Below are 22387 nucleotides of genomic sequence, written 5' to 3'. Positions count from 1 at the left end.
AGGACAAACTTGATTTAAACTTGTAAACTGGTAATAGTCAGACATCCTTTGCTGACCATAGAAACTCTGTTTTTGCAGTGCTTTGTGCTTCTAATCTTTCCACAGTGTGCAAAGACAGGTGGAGCTCCCACAGTGCTCCTTTCTTCTGATATTCCCCAAAAGGAGCTCCCTGAAGTGTGCAATGCTCATTTACCTTTTGTCTTACTAGCACACAAGGTTGCACATAGAAGGTTTCTTGCTACTTTGTTTTTTTTATATGCAATCAGAAATGGGAACATGTGAGTTCACCTGGAATCAAGATCAGGACTCGGTGGATATTTACTTTGCTTGTTCTTGCCTAGGGAGGTAAATCTGCTTCTCCTTGCAGAGATGGTTATTAAAGGTAAAGTTTTGTCACAGTGTATGCATCCTTAGAGAAGATAGGTTCATTAGCTTCAAGATGAATATCCAAAACTAAATGTATGACTTTTTCTTTTAGTTCATTGGTTGGTTGATTTTTTTAGATTGGTTGAGGTTTAGAATTACCTTCCCATTCTTAAGTTATTCAGCTTCCCTGTGATTTTCCTTCAATAAATCCTGTTTTCCAATGACTATAAAATTATAGAAGAAACAAAGTTTGGTATAGTTGAATGGTGACACAAGATATTAATTGAATAGAATTAAGTGAAATTGTTGTCTTATTTGGAACAGAACATCCAAAGTAGGTGCAAGATGCAGTGACTAGCAGTAATGAGAAAAGAAAACAATAAATAGTAATTGATTGTTTCCAAATAAATAGTAATATTATTTTTGATTTGAATTATGAGAGGCAATAATTATAGCTGCCTTAGTTCTTAGCTCATTTAAATTTTATGCTATTCTTTTCTAATACTATACTAATATATTTCTGGCTAAACCCTTCCTCCTCTCCTCCTTAAACTCTATTGGTGTAGGCTGCCATATTGAGAAGTTAAGAACTTCTCATTAAAGTATTTTATTGCTCCTCTTCCTCAGTCAAAGTTGGTAGAGTTGGTGGGCTTACAGAGGGAGGCACAGGCATATGCAGAAAAGTTGTTGATAATTAATTCTAAACCTTTTGTTTGTTTATTTTTAGAAAAGCCATAAAGCAGAAAGTGTTGTTTTGCTGAACATGCAGAAAAAGTTATTAGAGGCAATACTTCTGATAATTATTGGTTTTACCTTTTCATGTATTTGATGTGTGTATACAGTCAGTTTCACTGATCTTTTGTGAAGCTGGAAAAGCATCCAGAAAGCCCAGAAAAACAATTTTATTCACTCAAGCAAATTTGACACACTTGTATGACAGCCTAAAGGCTGCACGCGCAGACATGTCAGGTTGCTTCAGTCAGGATTCTTTTCTGGCTAAAAGCAGGAAAACCTTGTATGTATATTAAATAGATAAGTTAAAATAAACCCCCCTAAACTATATTGGACTGTTCAAAAACTAAAGGGAATTAATTTAATTAGGGAAATAGCACTCTTTTCATATGAGTAAATACTGATATCCTTTAGGAACAAAATAGACTTATAATTCAAAATCATTTTGGCTGGAAAAGACCCTTGAGATCATTAAGTCCAACCACAAGCCTAGCAGCGCCCAGTCCACCAGGAAACCATGTCCCTAAGCACCGCAGCTGTGTGTCTTTTAAATACTTCTGGGGATGGTGGCTCAACCACATCCCTGCACATCTTCCTCCATATCCCATATGTTGAATAAGAAGGTAGCGTTTAGATAAACATTTTGATGATGTAATTGTTAACCTACCAAAACCCCAGTATGTGTTAAAAGACCATTACAGTAGTTGCAAGGAGAAGTCCAGAACTGGAAACCAAAAAATATAGTTAAAATTTATTGCAATCTATGTTTAGACCCTCCCAAGATTTCTTAAGGTCAGTACATTAAAATATTTCTATGGAAGACAGAGTAGTGATAATAAGAATCACTTCTAATCAGCAACTAGTGATTTGTTTAATACTGTCTGTATTATTCCAGTAATGAGCTCCTACATTTTATACAAATTTACTGCTTAAAAAAGAGCTAGACTGGAATTCCTGGAAATGATCATTCACTCTTTATGCAGGGATTTGATTTTCTCTTCTCGATGATTTGGATGATGTGGCACAGTCTTTTAAATCAGTGTGTTCTTGCCAGCAGCATTTACTAATTCATCCTGACAGCAAGAATGACACCTGAGATCTGTCATTTGTGGGAGGAATCTATCACACAGAAATCTGGATATGGGGAGAGGGACTGTATAGTGGAAAGTAATACATTGCTTATAATGGGTGATGTGAATTCCAGAAAGGAAGATGACTCTCAAGTCCCAGTGTGTCAGCTGAAGTTGCAGTTCAGTGATTCTGACAATCTGGCGAAAGGAATTTCAAATTGTAAAAAGTTATATTTCAAAAAGAGCCACTGCCTCTGGTCACCCACTAGGGCTCCATTGGGAAGTACAATTTAAGGTAAAATAATTTGTCCAGTTTAGCACTTTGGTGTGCCAGAGAACTCTGTCTATGTTTATCTTCATTATTATCAACTTGAACAGTCTTGAATGCAATCATTCTAGCTGAGTATCTCACCGAAGGGCTAGCTTCTTGATCTATGAAATCTCACTACAGTGAGTCAATATAAACTGCAGATGGTACACATGTGGTGATGACATATAGATGATTTTATTCTCCCTACAAGTGTCTTGTAGAAAGATACAGAAAAATGTTTTAATCATGACTATAATAATCAGTTCACTGTTATCAAGAGAATGATTATTACGGAGTAATTTAATCCTTTTTGTATTCTTGGCATGTGAGAAAGACCTATACCTAAGGATAAACAGATCACACCCTGGAGGAAGCTGTACTCATTGCCTAATTTACTATATAATTCATTTTATTGTTCATTTGAATATTTTGTTCATTTATAGAAAAAAAGAAAAAACCCTACCTAAATCATCCTCTAGTGTTCATGCTCAGTATTATAAACTTAAGACCTTCCACTGCTCAAGTGGAAGCACAAACACATCTAAATTTACTCTCTTGTGTAGGGCAATTGGATTAACTTAGCTGTACATTTGAATAATATAAAAATGCATACAATGATCAATAGATCCAGGAATAAGACTCTCTTTTAGCAATCACATGCAACTGTTCATTTGAGAAAGCAATTTATAACTTTCTCTGTAAAAATGGAAAATCAGACAAACAGAAGGACCCAAATAAGTTGCCAAATGTTACTGGTTTTGCTTTGAAATACTGCAATTTGACTATCAAGAGTGAAGGCAGGTTCCATATGTACGTTTTAAGTTACTTAATTGAAAAGTGAAGATGCTTCTCTCTTCCTGAAGGAATGCTGTAATGCTGTGCAAGTCACTCATTTTAAAGTGATGTGAAATAATAGTTAATAATGTTTAAGTATGTTTTCATTCCTGATAGATTTTTTTGTTCCTAAATCAGTACTTTCATGATAGATTTAGATAGGAATATTGATGGCACATTACTGAATAATTTCATTAAAAATTAACACTTTTTTTTTTCAGTTCAACAGAAGAGCAGTTTCACTGGCAAACACAAGGTAATGTACATATTTATACATATATATATACACTATATATTCTCTACCAGAATAATCGTATTTTCTAAAGAATATGGAGGGGAAAACAATATTTATCTGTGCAGTTGGTTTTTTTCATTGTTAGTGTATGAAAACCCTGCCTAAAAAATGGCAAAATTTGGTAAAAGTTGTTAGGGTTGAATTAGAATAGAATAGAATAGAATAGAATAGAATAGAATAGAATAGAATAGAATAGAATAGAATAGAATAGACCAGGTTGGAAGAGACCTTCAAGATCATCATGTCCAACCTACCAACCAATCCAACCCACTAAAGGAACAACAAAATTAATGTAGAGTTTTGAGAGGGAGCCTTGCTAAATATGTTTCTAACTTTTCTTAAGTTCAGACTTGAACTTTACTATTTTGCTGATATTAATCCAAGGCCATGCTTTCAAAGTGTGAGAAGTTTTTCAGATTGGCTAGCCTGTGAATGTCATCTTGATGGATTCTCCCTTCCCTTTGTCAGCTGTGAATTTTTAGTCGGACGTAGCTGATTTTATCTTTTCTCTTTCTTTTTTTCATTTCATATGGTGTCAATTTCATTGCAGATGGTCAGAAGGATATAGAAGATGAGCTCACCACTGGTCTGGAGCTGGTGGACTCCTGTATTAGATCACTGCAGGAGTCAGGGATACTTGATCCACAGGACTATTCATCCAGTGAAAGTAAGTTGCCAAAAATGCATTTGTCTAGAACATGTAAATTTCTAGCATGTCACACTTTAAAGCTGAATGCCTGTGTTACAGTGGTTTTCTTCATTATTTTCTGATTTTGACAGAAGACAATGTAGTTGTGATTAGGCCAAGTGCCTTCTTACCTCTGCAGCTTACTTTTGCATTTGTTTGCAATGCAGAGAATCTCACTACTAGTTTTTAGGGGAAAAACCCCAAGCATCCAGAATGTGGGTATTTAATTTTAAAATTGCAATGTGTCTGTACTATATTCCAAGGTCATGTCATAAGATTTCAGCATCACCACTATAAAAGTATCTTTCAAACAGCATTGTTTTGGTACATATAAGTAATAAAATGAAATACAGTGTGGGGCTGTGAGTAATTCTGATGTTTCTTTGCAAACACTTGGCCAGGTATCAGGTACTCCTTAAGATGAAAGTTTTCATATGGATACATATGTGAGCTTTTTCAAGATGATGTAGAGCATAGCAGTTGTAGCAAGAAAGCTGAAGTCTTTTCTCAAAGGTTGGCTCACTGGACATTTAGCAGCCATTCTTTTTGCAGAATTGTGCAGTGAGTGGATAGATGCTCTGCTTTGACCAGTCACTGGGGAAGTGAATCAAGGGTAAACAAGAGCAAAAGTGAGTGAGGGACATGCCATCAACATATTACATGAGCAGGCAGTGTGCACTTGCAGCCCAGAAGGCAAATCACATCCTGAGCTGCATGAAAAGAAGTGTTGCCGGCAGATTGAGAGAGGAGATTCTGCCACTTTGCTCTGCTCTGGTGAGACCTCACCTGGAGCACTGTGTACAGGTCTGGAGCCCTCAATATAGGAAGGACATAGACTTGATTTAGAGGGTCCAGAAGAGGGCCATGAAAATGATCAGGGGGCTAGAACACCTCTGCTATCAGAACAGGCTGAGGGAGCTGGGGTTGTTCATCCTGAAGAATAGGATGCTTCAGGGAGACCTGATAGAAGCCTTCCAGTACCTGAAGGGGTCCTACAGGAAGGATAGGGAGAGGCTGTTTACAAAAGCCTGTGGTGACAAGATGAGGGTCAATGGCTTCAAACTAGAGAAGGGCAGATTTAGATTGGATATCAGGAAGAAGTTCTTCACTATGGGTCTGGTGGAACACTGGAACAGGTTGCCCAGAGAGGTGGTTGAGGCCCCTTCCCTGGAGATACTCAAGGTAAGACTCAGTGAGGCCCTGGGCAGCCTGGTCTAGTTGGGGATGTCCCTGCCAACTGTGGGGAGATCAGACTAGATGACCTTTGGAGGTCCCTTCCAGCCTGGACCATTCTATGGTATTTGTACAGCAGATGTCTACAAATGTTTGTGTCCATGAGTCACACACTGAGACCAAGTTTCCCAACAGGTTAACAGGTCCGTTATCAGATGTAACACTAGATATTGAAAAATCAGGTTAATTCCCTATTTTACTTTACTTTTCCTCAGACTTCTGACACTCTGTTCCCATCTGCCACAGTATTTACTCACATTGACTTCACTCCTACTGCTGCTGCTATCTTGTTTTTTTCAGTTTTCCCTAGTATTCCTTCAGATCTGCTTCCCTATTCTCTGTTGAGATGAGTTTGTCTTTTTCAATTCCCTGCTGCCCAGTACCACCTAAGTGAGTCATATTTTTCAAGGTAGCTGCCCAAATTCAGCTCTTTTGAAGCCGGAGGTGATGATCTCCCCTTCATCTTGAAAGGCTAATGGAACATGACAGCTACATTCTGCAACGCATCTCTGGCAATGATGAGTCATCATCTGAAATACAGTCATCAGGTGACAAAAGAGAGGGATTGCAAATTGAATGCAGAACTGAAATTTGTCAAAGTTTTTTTCTTTCATTCTTTTTGAACAAGATTTGCAATAAAATTCACAAGTGACAATCCCAAAACAATGGAAAATGTTTCACTTTTCCTCTGCACAAGATTTCTGAGCCAATGTCACTAACACTTTCATGTTCAGAGATTGCTTGGTCTGAATAAAACTGCAAAGACATAATGCAACAATATAAGCCCTCACAATTTGCCTTTCCCCCCCTTCATTTTAGGGATGAGGATAAACATGAAATGACTAGCATGATAAGATTGCCCTCAAAACGTGATATTGGAAAATGAAACTGGGTAGATGGCAACAGAGGAAATTGGGGGAAGGAAGGGGCTGGCTTTGATGGGAAACTTGCAGAAACTTGCTGAAAAGAAGAAAAGAAAAAAATATTAGGGAAAGATAAAGACAGTAGATGGAGAGAAGTCTGGGTACATGAAGAGAGCTAGTACTAAAGAAAATTTCTAGGATGTATCACAAAAAGGTAAAAAACAAATAAGAACAATTGTGTTGGAGAGCAGCAAAGAAATGGTCAGAGGAATGAAACATTTCTCCTATGAAAAAAGTCTGAGAGAGTTGGGTCCAGCCTGGAGAAGAGAAGACTGTAGGGGGACCTTTTTGCACCGTTTTAGTATTTGAAGTGGACTTATAGGAAAGATGGGAACAGACTTTTTAGCTGGGCCTGTTGCAATAGGAAAAAGGGTAATGGTTTTAATCTAAAAGAGGGTAGATTCAGCCTAAATATGAGGAAGACATTTTTTACAATGAGGGTGGTGAAACAGTGGCACAAGTTGCCCAAGGAAGTGGTAGATACCTTGTACCTGAAAACATCCCATGTCTGATTAGACAGTGCTTTGAGCATCCTGATCCACTTAAAGATATCACTGCTCACTGCAAAGGGGTTGAACTAGATGATCTTTAAAGATGTCTTCCAACACAAAACGTTCTATGATTGGTACAGATTTGTTGAAAGATGAGGTCCAGTCAGAAAGATGAAAGCTTAATTTGCTTAGTTGGATGGGATCAAGAGTCAGGTTAAAAGATAGGCAACAACAGGGTGGTGAGAAGGATATTCCAGAAAGGGAATAGTGCTAGGGTTATGAACAGGACAATAGCTGTTCCTAAGAAACATGGTTTTGGAGAGGACAGGGAGGTGCATGCACTCGCAAGGGAACAAGCTTGATTTTCTTCAGTGTCAGGAAATATTTGTGAAGCCTTTTGTCACAGTGTCCCATACTCCTCTGCTCCAGGACCTTCTCATAATGAAACTAGGCTCACCATTCATGATTTTAATCAAGAATCAGATCTATATGCCAAAGCTAACAGTTTCAGCTCTGCTAATCATTCAGAATTGCAATTAGGATGTCATTTACTGGATTTTCTTTTCTCTTCGGGGGTATTTCTTGAATTTAAATACTGCAAAAACATCAGACAATTAAAATGTTACTGTGTTTGCAAAGCCCAGAGTACCAAGGTCAGGGCTGTCTATACAACACAATTTTAATTTCTTATGACTGCATCATTAAACAATTATTGTGATGCGCTGTGTTGCACACTTTCTGTCGATGCTTCATTTACCCCATATCTAAGGCTCAGTTTGTCCAGAGGAGTATTTCATCTGGGGTGCTTCTGACTTCTCTAATCAATCAGTACAACACACAGAAATTCATATTTGACAGTTCAGCTTTGCACTTGAAATGTAATTGTATCTTTCCTTGTGTCCTAAAGTTCTGATGTTACACTTGTGATGAGAACAAACAGCTGTAACTGTGCACCATGGAAGCATAGTTTCAAATATATGAAGCATGATATAAAAAGAAGTTTAAAACTCACTCTGAAGTGTCTAGCACAAAGCTTTTACATTTCATAGATGCTTTTGATCTTGATTCCTCCATCTCCAAACAAATGAGATTTATATAAATGTCTTACTTTACAGGTATTCTAAAAATTATTAGTGATGTGTTTGAAGTAAACTGTTGAGTGTCCTAGAACAACCCTCCAGGGTGCTATTGTTTTTTTTTCCCCCCTTTGTATTGAACTTTTTTCATTGAAAGCCTGAGGTCATGCAGTAAAAAATGAGGCAGCTACAAAAGACCAAATAGTTTTGCATTCATTGTGTGGATGGGCTGTGAGAGAAGGAAAGAGGAGATCGGTGGTTCAGAAAAGGCAGCTTAGTCTGGCATTTTTAAACTTACGAGCTCTTACCTTTACAATTTCAGTTATGTTTATTTCTGTAGTTTGACTGCATAGCTGTATTTCAAGTAACAAGGCAGAAGAGAGCATTTCCAGCCTGCCATGCTAGTTCTAGTCTAGTTGAGGCAGATTTTAAAAATTATCATATGAAAGCCTGCCCAGGAATGTGACCACAGCTTCTTTTTCTGAACTTTTTTCTGAGTTAATCTATCTGTAGCTTTGCCTTTGTAGAGGATTAGTGTGTCTGTAGCCAGAATCTTTACAATACGGTTTCACGCACTCAGATTTTCTCAGAATTAGTTTTTAAAAGTTGTCACATAGCAGGCAGCTGTTATAATACTCTAAATCCCAAACATCACTTAACATGTGCTATTCCTCTAGGAATAATAAAAAACCCCACCAAAACCACCATGAGTAAAGGCTAATGGGACAAATCACATGAAAGGGAGTTACACAGGAGGGGTTCTGTGTTGCTAATAGAGCTGCTCACTAACTATTTTTATTAGATGTGAATCAGCAAATTTAAAAAAAATTTAAAATAAAGCTTTTATTAATTTGGCAAAATGCAGGCAGATCAACCCCTGTTTTTGAAGTAATTATTGTCAGGCACAAACAGGCAGATTTGGAACTGCTGAGTGCTCTCATATGAGTTTTCTGTGGTTGCACTGACCCTAGGACAAGGTTATATGCACCTGTGGGGAACTCACTCCTCCTGTTGCCCATCTTGTCTTTCTGTCCCAGCCCAGTATAAATTGTGTTTCCAGCTACAAATGAACACACAAAAAAGTAAGGAAACTTTCAGAATTATGAAAGAAGCTGCAGTCAAGACCTGAACATGCATCTCCATAGTCCAGTTCCCTGTGCTGCAATGATTTCTCTTTATGTAGCTATAGATCTGTCACTATGGCATCACTCCAGTTTACATCAAACATGATCTCACATAGTTTTTGTGGAGTCAGAGGGGAGTCCTGTCCTATGTGTTTGTGAGGATGTCACCAGCATGACAGTGGTCCACACATACCCTCAGCCCCTACGGGTGGGCAGGTACAGGCCACTAGTGGCTCTAGCCATTTGCTACAGTGTGTCCTAGGGACCAGCCTGGTCCCTTAGTGTCTCTGTGAGGGTGCTTGATCCATCCTGTTCCCTGCATTGTACACATGACTGTAACACCCAGAGTGGCAACCTGGAGCTGACTGCTCCACTCTGAAACTATTTCTTCCCTCCCCCATTATCTCTTTCTAATGGGAACTCAAAAATCTTTTGCACAAATGAAGATAAATAACTATTGCTTTAAATAGGATCAGGGGAAAGACCAGAGATGTGAGAGCCAAACTGATTGCATATAAGACACTGGAGATGAATCACAGGAAAGGTACAAGGATCTGAAATCACTGGGGAAGGAAACATGCATGGGAGCAAAAGTTAGTTCAGGACAGAGATAATAGTAGGAATGTTACACAGCAGTACTGAATAGTGACTGTAGCTCAGGAAAGATACTTTCATGGCAGAATGGGCTGAGTAGGTATTGTGGACACTAAAAATTACTATTTCAGATTAGGAAGCTTGGAAAGATGGGGGATGAAGTAAACATGGCACTTTTTCCCTCCTCTTCCCATCACTGTACCACTGTCTCAAAATCACACAACTGCTTCAGATTCATTCCTTTTGCTATCTAGTCAGTACAGCCTTTTTGGTTTGGTTTCTTCTTTTTTTCCCCAACCCCATTATATGTAAAAACAATTTACAAATTAGAAAGCCTCATGGAGAGAAGGAAAGTAAACACAGAGATGCTACTCCCTGAGTGAAGAAGGATGATTGCTGAGGATGTTTGCCATTAAGGCTTGATAAGGTCACAGTCTGGCCTGCAGATAAGTGGAAAAGGTCCTAATAAAATGGCTGAGGCCCCCAGATGTCCACCCTCTGTGATACAGTGAAACTGGAGGGCTATGAGCAATTGCTAAGGGCCAAACTACCTTTTCCTGCCAATGTTTGTAAATTTTCATTTTGCAGATTGGTAGTGTAAGAGGGAGATGAATGTGGAATGAGAGCTTCTGTCCCTGTGGGTCACTAGTGAGCATGCCACATCAGAGGACTGCCATGATAGTAGCATCAAAAATATTTCTGAGATAATTAGTTGAAGCTCACCGAATCTTTACAGACTACCCTGAGTCCTTACAGCTTACACTGCTGAAGACAGGCAATGGTTACTCCATCTGTCATGGCATTAGCAAAATGAGGGTTGGAAAAACTGCAGAGATTACTGAGCAAATCCATTAGCACTTTCTTCCTAACTTAAACCACAGACTCAAATGTCTCTTAATCCAGAAGTCTCTAATTTTGATTTACGGTATCTATACTTAAATCTTTCCTGCTATTTCCTTTGCTTCAGTCTCCATAAAATGAGTGTAAGACTAGTCTTTAAAAGGATTATGGGGCAGATTTGTGGAGCTTCTGGTGTTTAAGTTTTGAACTGAAATAGAATAATTTCTGTTTTTCACTTGCTTAATCACTTCATGAGGCAGCCCTCTTTGCTGTCTGAATTGATGCTACAGACTGTGTCCAGTTCTGGGCCCCTCAATTTAAGAAGGACATTGAGACACTTGAACATATCCAGAGAAGGGCAACGAGGCTGGGGAGAGGCCTCGAGCACAAGCCCTGCAAGGAGAAGCTGAGGGAGCTGGGATTGTTTAGCCTGGAGAAGAGGAGGCTCAGGGGAGACCTTATTGCTGTCTACAACTACCTGAAGGGAGGTTGTAGCCAGGTGGGGGTTGGTCTCTTCTCCCAGGCAGCCAGCACCAGAACAAGAGGACACAGTCTCAAGCTGCGCTAGGGGAGGTTTAGACTTGAGGTAAGGAGAAAGTTCTTCACAGAGAGAATTGTTAGTCATTGCAATGTGCTGCCCAGGGAAGTGGTGGGGTCACCATCCCTGGAGGTGTTCAAGAAGAGGTTGGACATGGCACTTAGAAACATGGTTTAGTAGTCATGAAGTGTTGGGTGACAGGTTGGACTTGATGATCCTTGAGGTCTCTTCCAACCTTATTGATTCTATGGTTCTATGATTCTATGACTGCAGCCACAAGAATATCTCTTGCTACATTTTAAATTTCAATTTAAAAATAAGGGTTCTGCACACTGGCCACAGCAACCCCATGCAGAGCTACAGGCTGGGGTCAGAGTGGCTGGAGAGCAGTCAGGCTGAGAGGGACCTGGGGGTGCTGGTCGACGGTAGACTAAACATGAGCCTGCAGTGTGCCCAGGCAGCTAAGAGGGCCAATGGCATCCTGGCCTGCATCAGGAACAGTGTGGCCAGCAGGAGCAGGGAGGTCATTCTGCCCCTGTACACTGCACTGGTTAGGCCGCACCTTGAGTACTGTGTCCAGTTCTGGGCCCCTCAGTTTAGGAAGGATGTTGACTTGCTGGAACGAGTCTAGAGAAGAGCAACAAAGTTGGTGAGGGGTTTGGAACATAAGCCCTACGAGGAGAGGCTGAGGGAGCTGGGGTTGCTTAGCCTGGAGAAGAGGAGACTCAGGGGTGACCTTATTACTCTCTACAACTACCTGAAGGGAGGTTGTAGACAGACGGATGTTGGTCTCTTCTCCCAGGCAAGCAGTACCAGAACAAGAGGACACAGTCTCAGGCTGCACCAGGGGAGATTCAGGCTGGATGTTAGAAAAAAGTTCTATACAGAAAGAGTGATTGCACATTGGAATGGGCTGCCTGGGGAGGTGGTGGAGTCGCCATCACTGGAGGTTTTTAGGAGAAGACTTGACAGGGTGCTTGGTGCCGTGGGTTAGTTGCTTGGGCGGTGTTGGATTGGTTGATGGGTTGGACGCGATGATCTTGAAGGTCTCTTCCAACCTGGTTTATTCTATGTATTCTATGTATTCTATGTATTCTATGTATGTATATTGGAATTCCATTTTTCCCACTTGACATTGCCAGTACTGCAGACAAATTATTTTTCCCCAAATTTTCAGAATATGTTTTTATTTATATCTGTGACCTTATTGTTCTGGTACAGAGGATTAATTAGAGTGTTCAGGACATGGATAAGGGGATAAATACAATATACATTAAATAACACTGGCTTCTTGGGTAATGCCATTTCTGATTGCATTTCACTGAGGCTACACAGTAATAGAAATGCAGGCAGTTAAGAATGTCTGAGTCCTTCTGGGTAAGGAAAAGCATGGCTCACCACTGAGGATTCAATCCCACATTAACTCTTGTAGTCACTTGAAAGTATTTGCTCAAAATTCAGCACAATGGCTAGTACTACCATTTAGATGTCATTTTTCTTTTCCCTCTTGGAGAATGACTTTTGTTATAAAAACAGATTACTTTTATCACATTAAATTATATATAACTGTTGTATTAGACAGATGTGGTTTTCACTTAACCTAATTTTGAGGCTAAAAAGATGGGCCTTTTATTCTCTTAAATCATTTTTGTTTCAGACATTTTTTACAATAATAGAGAGCCTCCTTAACGTGAAAGCAGATGTCCCAGTTTGATAGAACACTCCTTGTTCAACCTTTATGATTTTCATCCTTTATCAGCTGTTTTATTCATAGATACTGAAAATGGATTGAAACAAAAAGGCACTATTTATACAATGAATGTGTAAAAGGATGCGTGTTTATGTGTTTACCATCCCATAGATCTTGCTTTGTGAAATTGCCACCTGTCAGATGGCTGACATGCTCAATGAGATGAAATTTGGCATCGGTGGACCTCACAATTTTTTGATAGATGAAGTTGTTTCCATTTCATTATCTGCTCTGAGAGCCAGGGTGATCCAGCTGAGTCATTCTTTGTGCACACAAAGGAGATATTCTCATGGGATCTCCTGGTAAACATACACACTAATAAAATCATGTGCTCTTTGAGTACAGTTCAGAACTGAAAAAACACCCAGGAAGTGTGTGTGCCCCTCTTTTATTTTAGAATTGGAGTCTTTAGAGTAGGAGTGGCAGAATTGCATAACAAAGCTCACACCGGCTTTCTTTCTGCTGCATTAATGCAAATGTGGCCGTTGTCTGACTCAAGAATTCTTAGCTCTGCATAAATCCATCACAACTATGAGATCTGAGGAAGTTTTGATGTATTGATGAAACTACTCTGGTTACTGTGGTATATTCAGGATGAGCATGTATGGTTGGGCATTTTGGATGCCTCTTGTTCCGTCCATCTCTGTGACTCAAGTGCAGCTGGTCCTATTCTGCTTTGGTTTGCTGCCTGCCTTCAAGCTTCTGTTTACAATCAGGAGGCCTGGTGAAGGCTGAAGGAATCATCACCACTCAAGGAAGCAGCTTCTGCTTTTCCTAGTTCCTCAGGGGTGGTACAGGCATCACTGTGGGCATCATTCTGTGCAGTGCTTCAATCACCTCAGTTCTTCTGCAGCCCTTCTATAGGTTAGTAGGGTGTCTGGGGGGCTTACAGGTTTCTCAGGGAGAATGTGCTAGAAGCCAGTGGCAGAAGTATTGTTCAAAATCACAGAATCACCAAGGTTGGAAGAGGCCTCAAATGTGACAGTCCAGTACATGCCACTACTGTTGGACCTAAACTGCTGCTGGCTGCCTCTTGTAATTTCCTCTCCTCATGAAGGAATGTCCATCCAGAGACACTCAAACCATCTTAGTATCCTAGTTGCAAAAAGAAATCCTACAGAGGGTAGGAACAGGGATGGATAACCTGGGAGGAATACAAAGAAGTTGTCCAAGCAGGGACCAGGTTAGGAAAGCTAAGGCCTAAATATAATTAAATCTGGCTAGGAACATCAAGGGTAATAAGAAAAGTTGTTGTAAGTTTTTTCCTGTGTAAAAAGGAAAAACAGGAAGAATGTGGAAGATATCTGGAAGGAAACAGGGGACCTGGTCACACAGGATATAGAGGAGGCTGAGGTACTGAATGACTTTTTTGCCTCAGTCTTCAATGGTAAGGGCTATAACCACACCATCCATGTTGCAGAAGGCAAGAACAGGGACTGTTAGATAAAGATAAAGATCTGCCCACTGTAAGAGAAGACCAGGTTCAATGCTATCTAATGAACCTGAAAGTGCACAAGTCCATGGGACCTGATGAGGTTCATCCATGTGTCCTGAGGGAACTAGTTGATGAAGTTGCAAAGCCATTTTCCATCATATTTGAAAAGTTGTGGTGGTCTGGTGAAGTTCCCACTGACCAGAAAAGGGAAGCACAACCCCCATTTTCAAATAGAGAGATAAGGAAGATCTGGGGAACCACAGGCCAGTCAGCCTCACATTTGTGCCTGGCAAGATCATGGAGCAGATCCTCCTGAAGACCCTGCTAGGGCACATGGAAAACGAGAAGGTGGTTGGTGGCAAACAACATGGCTTCACTAAGGGCAACTCCTGCCTGACAAATGTGGTGCCTTTTTATGATAAAGTCACACCATCAGTAGATAAGGCAAGAAAAAAATCTGCCTGGACTTGTGCAAAGCATTCAACACTGACCTGCAGGACATCCTGGTCTCCCAGTTGGAAGAACCTGGATTTGTTGGTTGGACCACTTGGTGGATAAGGAATTGACTAGATGGTTGCTCTTAAAGAGTTGTGATCAATGGCTCAATGTCAAAATGGAGACCCTCAGGGATTGGTACTGGGACCAGCATTGTTTAACATCTTTGTCAGTGACATGGACAATGGGATGGAGCGCACTCTCAGCAGTTTGCCAATGGCACCAAGCTGTGTGGTTCAGTCAACCCACTGGAGGGAAGGGATGCAATCCAGAGAGACCTTGACAGGCTGGAGATGTGGGCCCATAACTTCAAGGAAATCCACAATACTTATTGCTGTGTCAGGCTGGGAGACCAGCCTCTGGGAGACCAGCCTCTGGGAGACCAGAGGTATCATTATGACAACATAGCAACTAAGTCATTAGTAATTTCCCTCCACTTCACTTCTGTACAGCACCCTATAGGCTGATTTTTTTTTTGTTTCAAACATTCTGTCACCTGCAGCATGTTTGGAGTTTTCTTGTTTTATGTTATGCCCACATGATTACATGTGCTTTTATATCTAAATTCTATACTAATGTCGTAGTATTACTCCATATCTTTGAGATCACTTGTCCTGAAATGAATGTGACTTTGGTTCCTGGTGTCATTTTATACTGTGCAAATGACTTAAAGAAATCCCTGGTAATTAAATCCCTGCCTAGAGAAAACAGCCTCCCTCCAATCTGTCTTTATTACTGTAGTACAAAACTTGAATGTCAGATTAACAGAGAAACAGTAACAGCAGGTGAAATGTATGGAGGGAGGAAATAGAAAGGTGAGAGTCAAGACCAAGAAAGCAGGAACAATTAGTAGCAGCATCAAAGATGGAGAGGAGGTAGTGATCAGCTTGTAATGCTCAGCCTGTGACAAACACAAATCCTGCACAGGCAACCAGGTGTTCCCTCATCCACCGCAGGAAGTAGTTACCGAAACTCATTAGAAAATGACAGTGACTTATGGTAACATCTGTAGGAACGGAGCAAAGAAAGACTTCTGGCATCCAAGCCTACTGCACAAAAGAACATCAGTAAATGTTGTGTCTGTTGTATGGGCCAGGAAGGAAATGCACCCACATCCTCATGACAGGCTGATACACCACGAATGCTGCTCATGCCTTAGTGGCGTGCCAGCGTCCGCGTCCTCAGCACAGTCAGAGGTGCCAAGAGTCACATCATTCTAGGGTCTGCCAATTTGTGAGCATAAATAATGCCTAGATGCAGCCTTGAAAAAGGGGTGGAGAAAATTTTGGCAGGTGTTGGTTTGGGTTTGTTTTCTTTGGTGCTGCATGCAGTTTACATAGCTCTCAAAGTAGGATTTTTGTGATTTTTATGATAATGCAGAGTTTGGAGCTGCCTCTTCTTGGTTTTGGTGGGGTTTTTTTTTTGTTTTTTTCATTCTGGTCTTGTAGATGGAGAAATAAATTTTCTGAACACAGCATGAGAAGAGAGTTTGGTGCACATTTGTGAACACAGAGAAAGCAGAAGCACTGCTTTGTGATAGAGGAGTTTTTGGTAGGTGAAAAGGATTATCATAAAACAGTGCTAAATACATTCTGAACTGGCTCACCTCAGAGATCAAATAGCCATTTTCAATTGAGGACAGAAAATATTCAAGATTTAAGCCTGCAAAAGGGAAAAAATGGAGTTCTGCTTTACACAGGAAGTGGAAACTGGTTTGTGCTAGTTGTTAAGTTCACACAACAGCATAATGGCATAATAGGTATATTTATTCCTTTCGTATTAGATCCATATATCTGTGAGTAGTTTTACATGCTTTATAGTCAGAAGTTGGTAGGTGGTTGGCTTTTTTTGTTAAATTATTATCATTTTGTAACAGTCTAGGTCTATCAGAAGAGAGTTCTCTCTTTTTAAAATTTATTTCTGATAATGCACATAGCTTCCACAATACTCTTAACTGCGTGATGCTAATAACTATCATATTTTATTTCCTAGAAATAAAAAGGCAACACATTAGTTTAATACCATCAATGACAGGTTTACACTGTGCTAGGCACAAAGGGTAAGTAGCAACACTTGACATTTACAGTTGGTCTTCAAAGATATATAGAGTACCCACAAAATATGTTCTTAATTTACTTGTTTGTTGGGTTTTTGGGGGGTTGGTTGTCTGTTTCTGCAAACAACGTATGCATTCCATTGTAATTGTAGTTAAGTCTCTGGACAATGGGGTACTGATAATGAAAACACAAATTAAAAAGTGACAGTTATTTATGCCAAAATTCAGTGCTTCCCAAACGGAAACATGATAGTTGCTCTTAAGTTGGAGCTTGTTGTCTGTGTCACTTGATGCAGTGCCTCCTCCTGGATGCAAGTTTCTTCTTATGGTCACATTCAGAAATGTATCTAGTTCCATCCAGAATCCCAGTTCAGGTATTGCTTCCACAGTCTGATCTTTTAATAGATAGCAAATTTCTGTTACAGTGAATTATTGTGTAACTTCTGCCACTCCTAAAAATCCTTGCTACCTGCAGAAGTATCATAGTATCACAGTATCAGTCAGGGTTGGAAGGGACCACAAGGATCATCTAGCTCCAGCCCCCCTGCATTGTAGCATTGTCATCATCACCAAATCATGCCATTTGTGGAAAGAAGTCATTTACATTCTTAGCATAATTCACATCATGTCTACCTAAGACCACTGACAAAGTTTTGTTGGCAGAGGCTTCTCATGGAGGTGTAACAAATACCAGCAGAAACTTTACTGACAAAAGAGCTCCAGGTCATCCTTAAATATCCCTCGATGAAAAGCTAGAGGACATTGTTTGTCCTTTTCCTGTCCTCTGTAGTGCAGAAATTTAATTTAGTTATTATTCTTGCTGCCCATCTTGTTCCTGTGTTATTTCTATCTGTTGCTTCTATAAAGCACAAGAAAGGGCCAATGATAATTTATTTCTCCCAGAGACCATCTGATTTTGATGTGTGCAGAGTTCAGCAAGCAATTTCATGAAATAGCTTTAATTTTCTATTAAAAGTTGTTTAATCTTGGGATCATTAAAAAATGTGAAAAAAAAAATAATGGCAAGGGCAACTTCTGTTTTCTGATATTATAGATGTATAAACCTATTCTTGCTCGGTGTGTGTCTTTAGGTCTTGTTTCCTAGCATCTTCAGTCATTTATCTCATTAGTAATGGAACTCCAGATTTTTTCCCACTATCAAACATTACCAGATATTCCTTATGAAAGATCTGTCTGTGTTACATTTCATACAAACATCTGGAATAACGCTATGTGTGGTACAATATAGAAAGCAAAACATATGCTAAGTAAATAACACTGAAGTTAATTACTCTGTTATGTCAGGATTTTTTAGGCTTTGCTGTGTTGGTTTGTTCTAGGAGTCTGCAAGTATTTCGTATTCACAACACATTTCTTAATTTCAAGAAGACTTTTATGTAAACTCAATGGAAATTCTATTATCTTTATAATATATTGCCGACAATATATTTTGCCATGAAAGTTACCTAGGATAGAATAAACCAGGTTGGAAGAGACCTTCAAGATCACTGCATCCAACCTATCATCCAACACCACCTAAGCAACTAAACCATGCAACCAAGCACCCTGTCAAATCTCCTCCTGAACACCTCCAATGATGGTGACTCCACCAACCTCCTCGGGCAGCCCATTCCAATGGGCAATCACTCTCTCTGTGTAAAACTTCCTCCTCACCTCGAGCCTAAACTTCCCCTGGTGTAGCCTGAGGCTGTGTCCTCTTGTTCTGGTGCTGGCTGCCTGGGAGAAGAGACCAATCCCCACCTGTCTACAACCTCCCTTAAGGTAGTTGTAGAGAGCAATAAGGTCACCCCTGAGTCTTCTCTCCAGGCTAAGCAACCCCAGCTCCCTCAGCCTCTCCTCATAGGGCTTGTGTTCCAAACCCCTCACCAACTTTGTTGCCCTTCTCTGGACACATTCCAGCAAGTCAATATCTTTCTTAAACTGAGGGTCCAAAGAAATGCTTTCTCATTAAATACTTCCTTACTAAGCTCAGCTTTTTAAGAACTCTGTGATTTTCTTCCTGTTCCTCACAGATACAGTTAGTGAATTTTAACTATTGGGCAATATTTTGCAAGTTTTGAAACATGATTCTACCAAATACTAAGAGGAGATCACATTTGCTACTCCATAGTCCAAGTTCACTCACAGAGGTATTCCTGTTATATAGGCACTTCATTAGTGCTGTGCAGTAGTGGTAAATCTGGTAGTGTCAGGTGTACTGTGAATTAGATATTGGTCCTATCCCACTTGCCTTGACTCTGGGATTTCAATGTGACCGTCAAAAATATTCCCCAAATCAGCAATTAAAAAAGAACCATTTATTCTCAGAGTAGGATGCAGGCCTTAGTTTTTTAATATGCACTTCAGGTCTTAAGTTTTTCTACTACTTCTTGTGGACATTTGTGGTGCTTTGCTGTCTCTTGGAGTAGCTATTCATTATTTCAAATCCTAGACAACACCTCTGTTTTCTTCTTACAATAATGGCAGAATTTGTATCTTGTATAAAAGGCATAAAAGAATCAGCATCTAATGAAACTATTTTGTATTCCCAGTTGACTTACTCTCGAAATAAAGTGTTCTTCATCTTTCAGCCCAATAGTAATTAGGTCAGAAAAACAGCTGGAAGAGGTATCCTTATATTGTTCCCTTACATAATGATATCAGCCTAGTTTTTGCATAATTTCTCCTGACAGATATCATTTATAGGATTCTTGGATGAAAATGCACTTGTTCTACATTTCTGAATGTATTCCATCAAATCCAGTTTTCCAGTACCTAAGAATAGGTTCTATAGCAACACTAAAGCCATTTTTTGTATTTGTAGGTAGAACATAGCCTTCCTAATGCTGGTAGGGCATGGTATTGCATATAAATTACTTTCCCTTTTTGTAAAACAAGTTTCTTTTCGGTGTACTCATTTGAGATTTGGTGCCTCTCATCCAAAGAGATGAGTTTGTTTTGTAACCAGGGAGCTGTTTGTGATTTAGCATGTAGAGTAGTTTAATTTATTTCTTCATTTAGTATGTGTTTGCTTACCCCTCCCACATTTCTTTTTTCCAACTTTCTTCATTACTAGGGTATGGAATGCCTTCCTTCTATTGCAGCCTTGACATTTTTTCTTGTAATGTAAAGATACTGCTACCTTAAATGTTTAATATCTCCTAGAAGGTAGATCTTCAAATATTTTCCTAGTACTAGTCTAGAAATAGTCCTGGGTTTGGAGGAAGAATGGGGACAAAGCTTATCACTGTTGTTGTATTATAGCTACTTACCTTACTGATAGTTGGCTTAAAAACGTTTGACCAGTGGTATCTGACAGGATTTGTTTTCATCTTTGCATCTACTGCTTCCACATGCACATTCTGCAGTTTCCATAAAGAACAGAAAATGGGGAAGAAGAGACAGATGTCTGTACTTAAGGGGCAAGCTGTCTCCTTGCCACCTGCTGGGGCACTTGTGGGGCTTCCCTTCCCCTCACTCAATTCCTCTGCTTTCCAAAACCATTCTAAATCATCTCCACAAGAAAGATTTTCTTAAAGGAATGTTTGAAATGACCTCAAAAATAGCCTATGCTGCAATGAGTGTGTTTAAAACAGACAGACAACCAAATGTTCTTCACCCATCTGATTTGGAGGGAAAGTTTACTCCTGGTCCTTAATTCTGGGAGCAGGACTTAGAAAACAGGATATATACCACTGAGATACCAAAGAATTTAATATCACTTGGAACGGGCCCATCCACCGTGTCTTTAACTGTCATGTCTTCTTCTTTACTGTCAAATACTGTGGAAGGACACTGGCAAGAGTATCACAGGTTTTATTGTTTATTCAGTCTAGTACCATCATTGCTCCAGCATTCTAAATACATTTGAACATTCAGAAATTGAGTGACCACTTAACAGTCCTGATCTCTTACTTTATCATGTCTTTTTTAATAATCCATTCATTTTCAAAATTGAGCAACCCAGGTTTAGGAACAGTTAGGAACAACTTACTGTGAGTACACACACTTAAATGAACTAATACAGAAAATAGGGTCTAAGGTAGGAATCAGTATTTCATGCTCAAACTAAATGACCTGAGAGGCAGAAGAAACAATAAAAAATGACTTTTTGGTATTTGGAATCCTTAATTACACATATACTAACAATTAGGAGATGGTTCCTCTCCCTGGGATGTGAGGCGCCTCAACCTATTAACTCTTAACTCTGTAAATGGATGTTCAAAGGACATTAAAGAAGTCTTGCTAGTACTTTCTTTCAACTGTTACCCAAGTGAGCAAAGCAGGTTGAAGAATATGTGAGGTGATTAATTACACTAATTAAAACCACTTTATTTACACTTACTCTATAATTTATCATTACCATTACTGTCAGTTGATCGAAGGTGAGCGAAGCATTGTTTCTAATTGGTATGGGAGCTAATTCAATTTTCATTTGAGCATTTTTTGGTCTATTTCCTTTGTCAATTAGAACTGGCATTGCAATAGATGACCGACAAAATGTTAATGTAGAACACAACAGTAGTGCTCCTCTTTACTACTTACTTGGGGGAAGGAAATGTGCCCTGGTGAGCCAATTGACTTTAAATCTCAAGGAAAGTAAAAACTTCTTCTCCTTTCACTTGCATGATATTTTTTCTTGGGAACTTCACACGAAGAACTAAGTAATAAGCATGCTGTTACCTCATTGGGGCTGACTAGGAATACATTTTTGTAGCTTAGAGCATAATTATTTCAGCAAATTCAGAAGTAATTATCACATAGATTTGGAATACTGAATTAATCATGCCCTTATCTTGTAATAGTATAGTACTGTATGTAATTTGTCATTATATAGTAATTATTTTATTAATTAACAACTAGCAGATATTCTATTACTGAATACTTGTTCAATGATAAATTCTGGTCTGTAATGTAATACATTAGTCCTGTTTCAGAATTCAACCTTTAGTTTGTTTTGAAGATTGACCATACTATTACTATAATATCATCTTGAATTGTTACATACTGTGAAGCTACAAGTTGTGAAGCATTCCATGAGATATTGAAGTCTAGAGATTAGGAAATAGGAGTAACTTCTTAGATCACAGAATCACAGAATGCTAGGGATTGGAAGGGACCCCCAGAGATGTTTGACTGGTGGGCACTAGAGATAGTCCATCACTGATATCCCTACCAGGAACAAATTCTTTGGTTTCATTTCTCCTTTACAAGAATCCCACATGCAGCTGGCTGTTTAGCTTTGTGACCCAGCCATGGTGCTGTGGTATAAGAAAAACTACATAAAGTTCCCTGAATTTGTAGTGGAGTTAATCCACAGATTCCTACTACCTTAACTCGCTGTCTTGTAGGTAAAAATGCATATCACAAATATTGTTTGTATTTAAATATTTTCAGAATTTACATAACGTGTTTGCTTTTAAATCCTCACTCATAATTTAGTAGACAGGGCTTTCAACTAGATTGGAAAGGGGAAAAGGGAAGGGCCAGGCTTACTGGAGACAAGCCTGGAACACAAGTGGGACATTGTGATGGCT

General features: G+C 39.5%; 1 protein-coding gene across 7 annotated transcripts in view; it reads left to right on the top strand.

The window, feature by feature from the left end:
- The window catches only part of CTNND2 (catenin delta 2), a 576017-nt gene that overhangs the window by 292209 nt on the left and 261421 nt on the right, over positions 1-22387 (top strand). For all 7 annotated transcript variants that reach the window (XM_054164400.1, XM_054164398.1, XM_054164401.1 and 4 more), the window contains 2 exons: positions 3534-3568; positions 4158-4274. In XM_054164400.1, the coding sequence (XP_054020375.1) occupies positions 3534-3568; positions 4158-4274 (152 nt within the window). The remainder of the gene's footprint in view (positions 1-3533; positions 3569-4157; positions 4275-22387) is intronic.

Source organism: Dryobates pubescens, chromosome 9 (assembly GCF_014839835.1).
Source record: "Dryobates pubescens isolate bDryPub1 chromosome 9, bDryPub1.pri, whole genome shotgun sequence".
Lineage (NCBI taxonomy): Eukaryota > Metazoa > Chordata > Aves > Piciformes > Picidae > Dryobates > Dryobates pubescens.
This window is presented reverse-complemented; position numbering and strand designations above follow the sequence as displayed.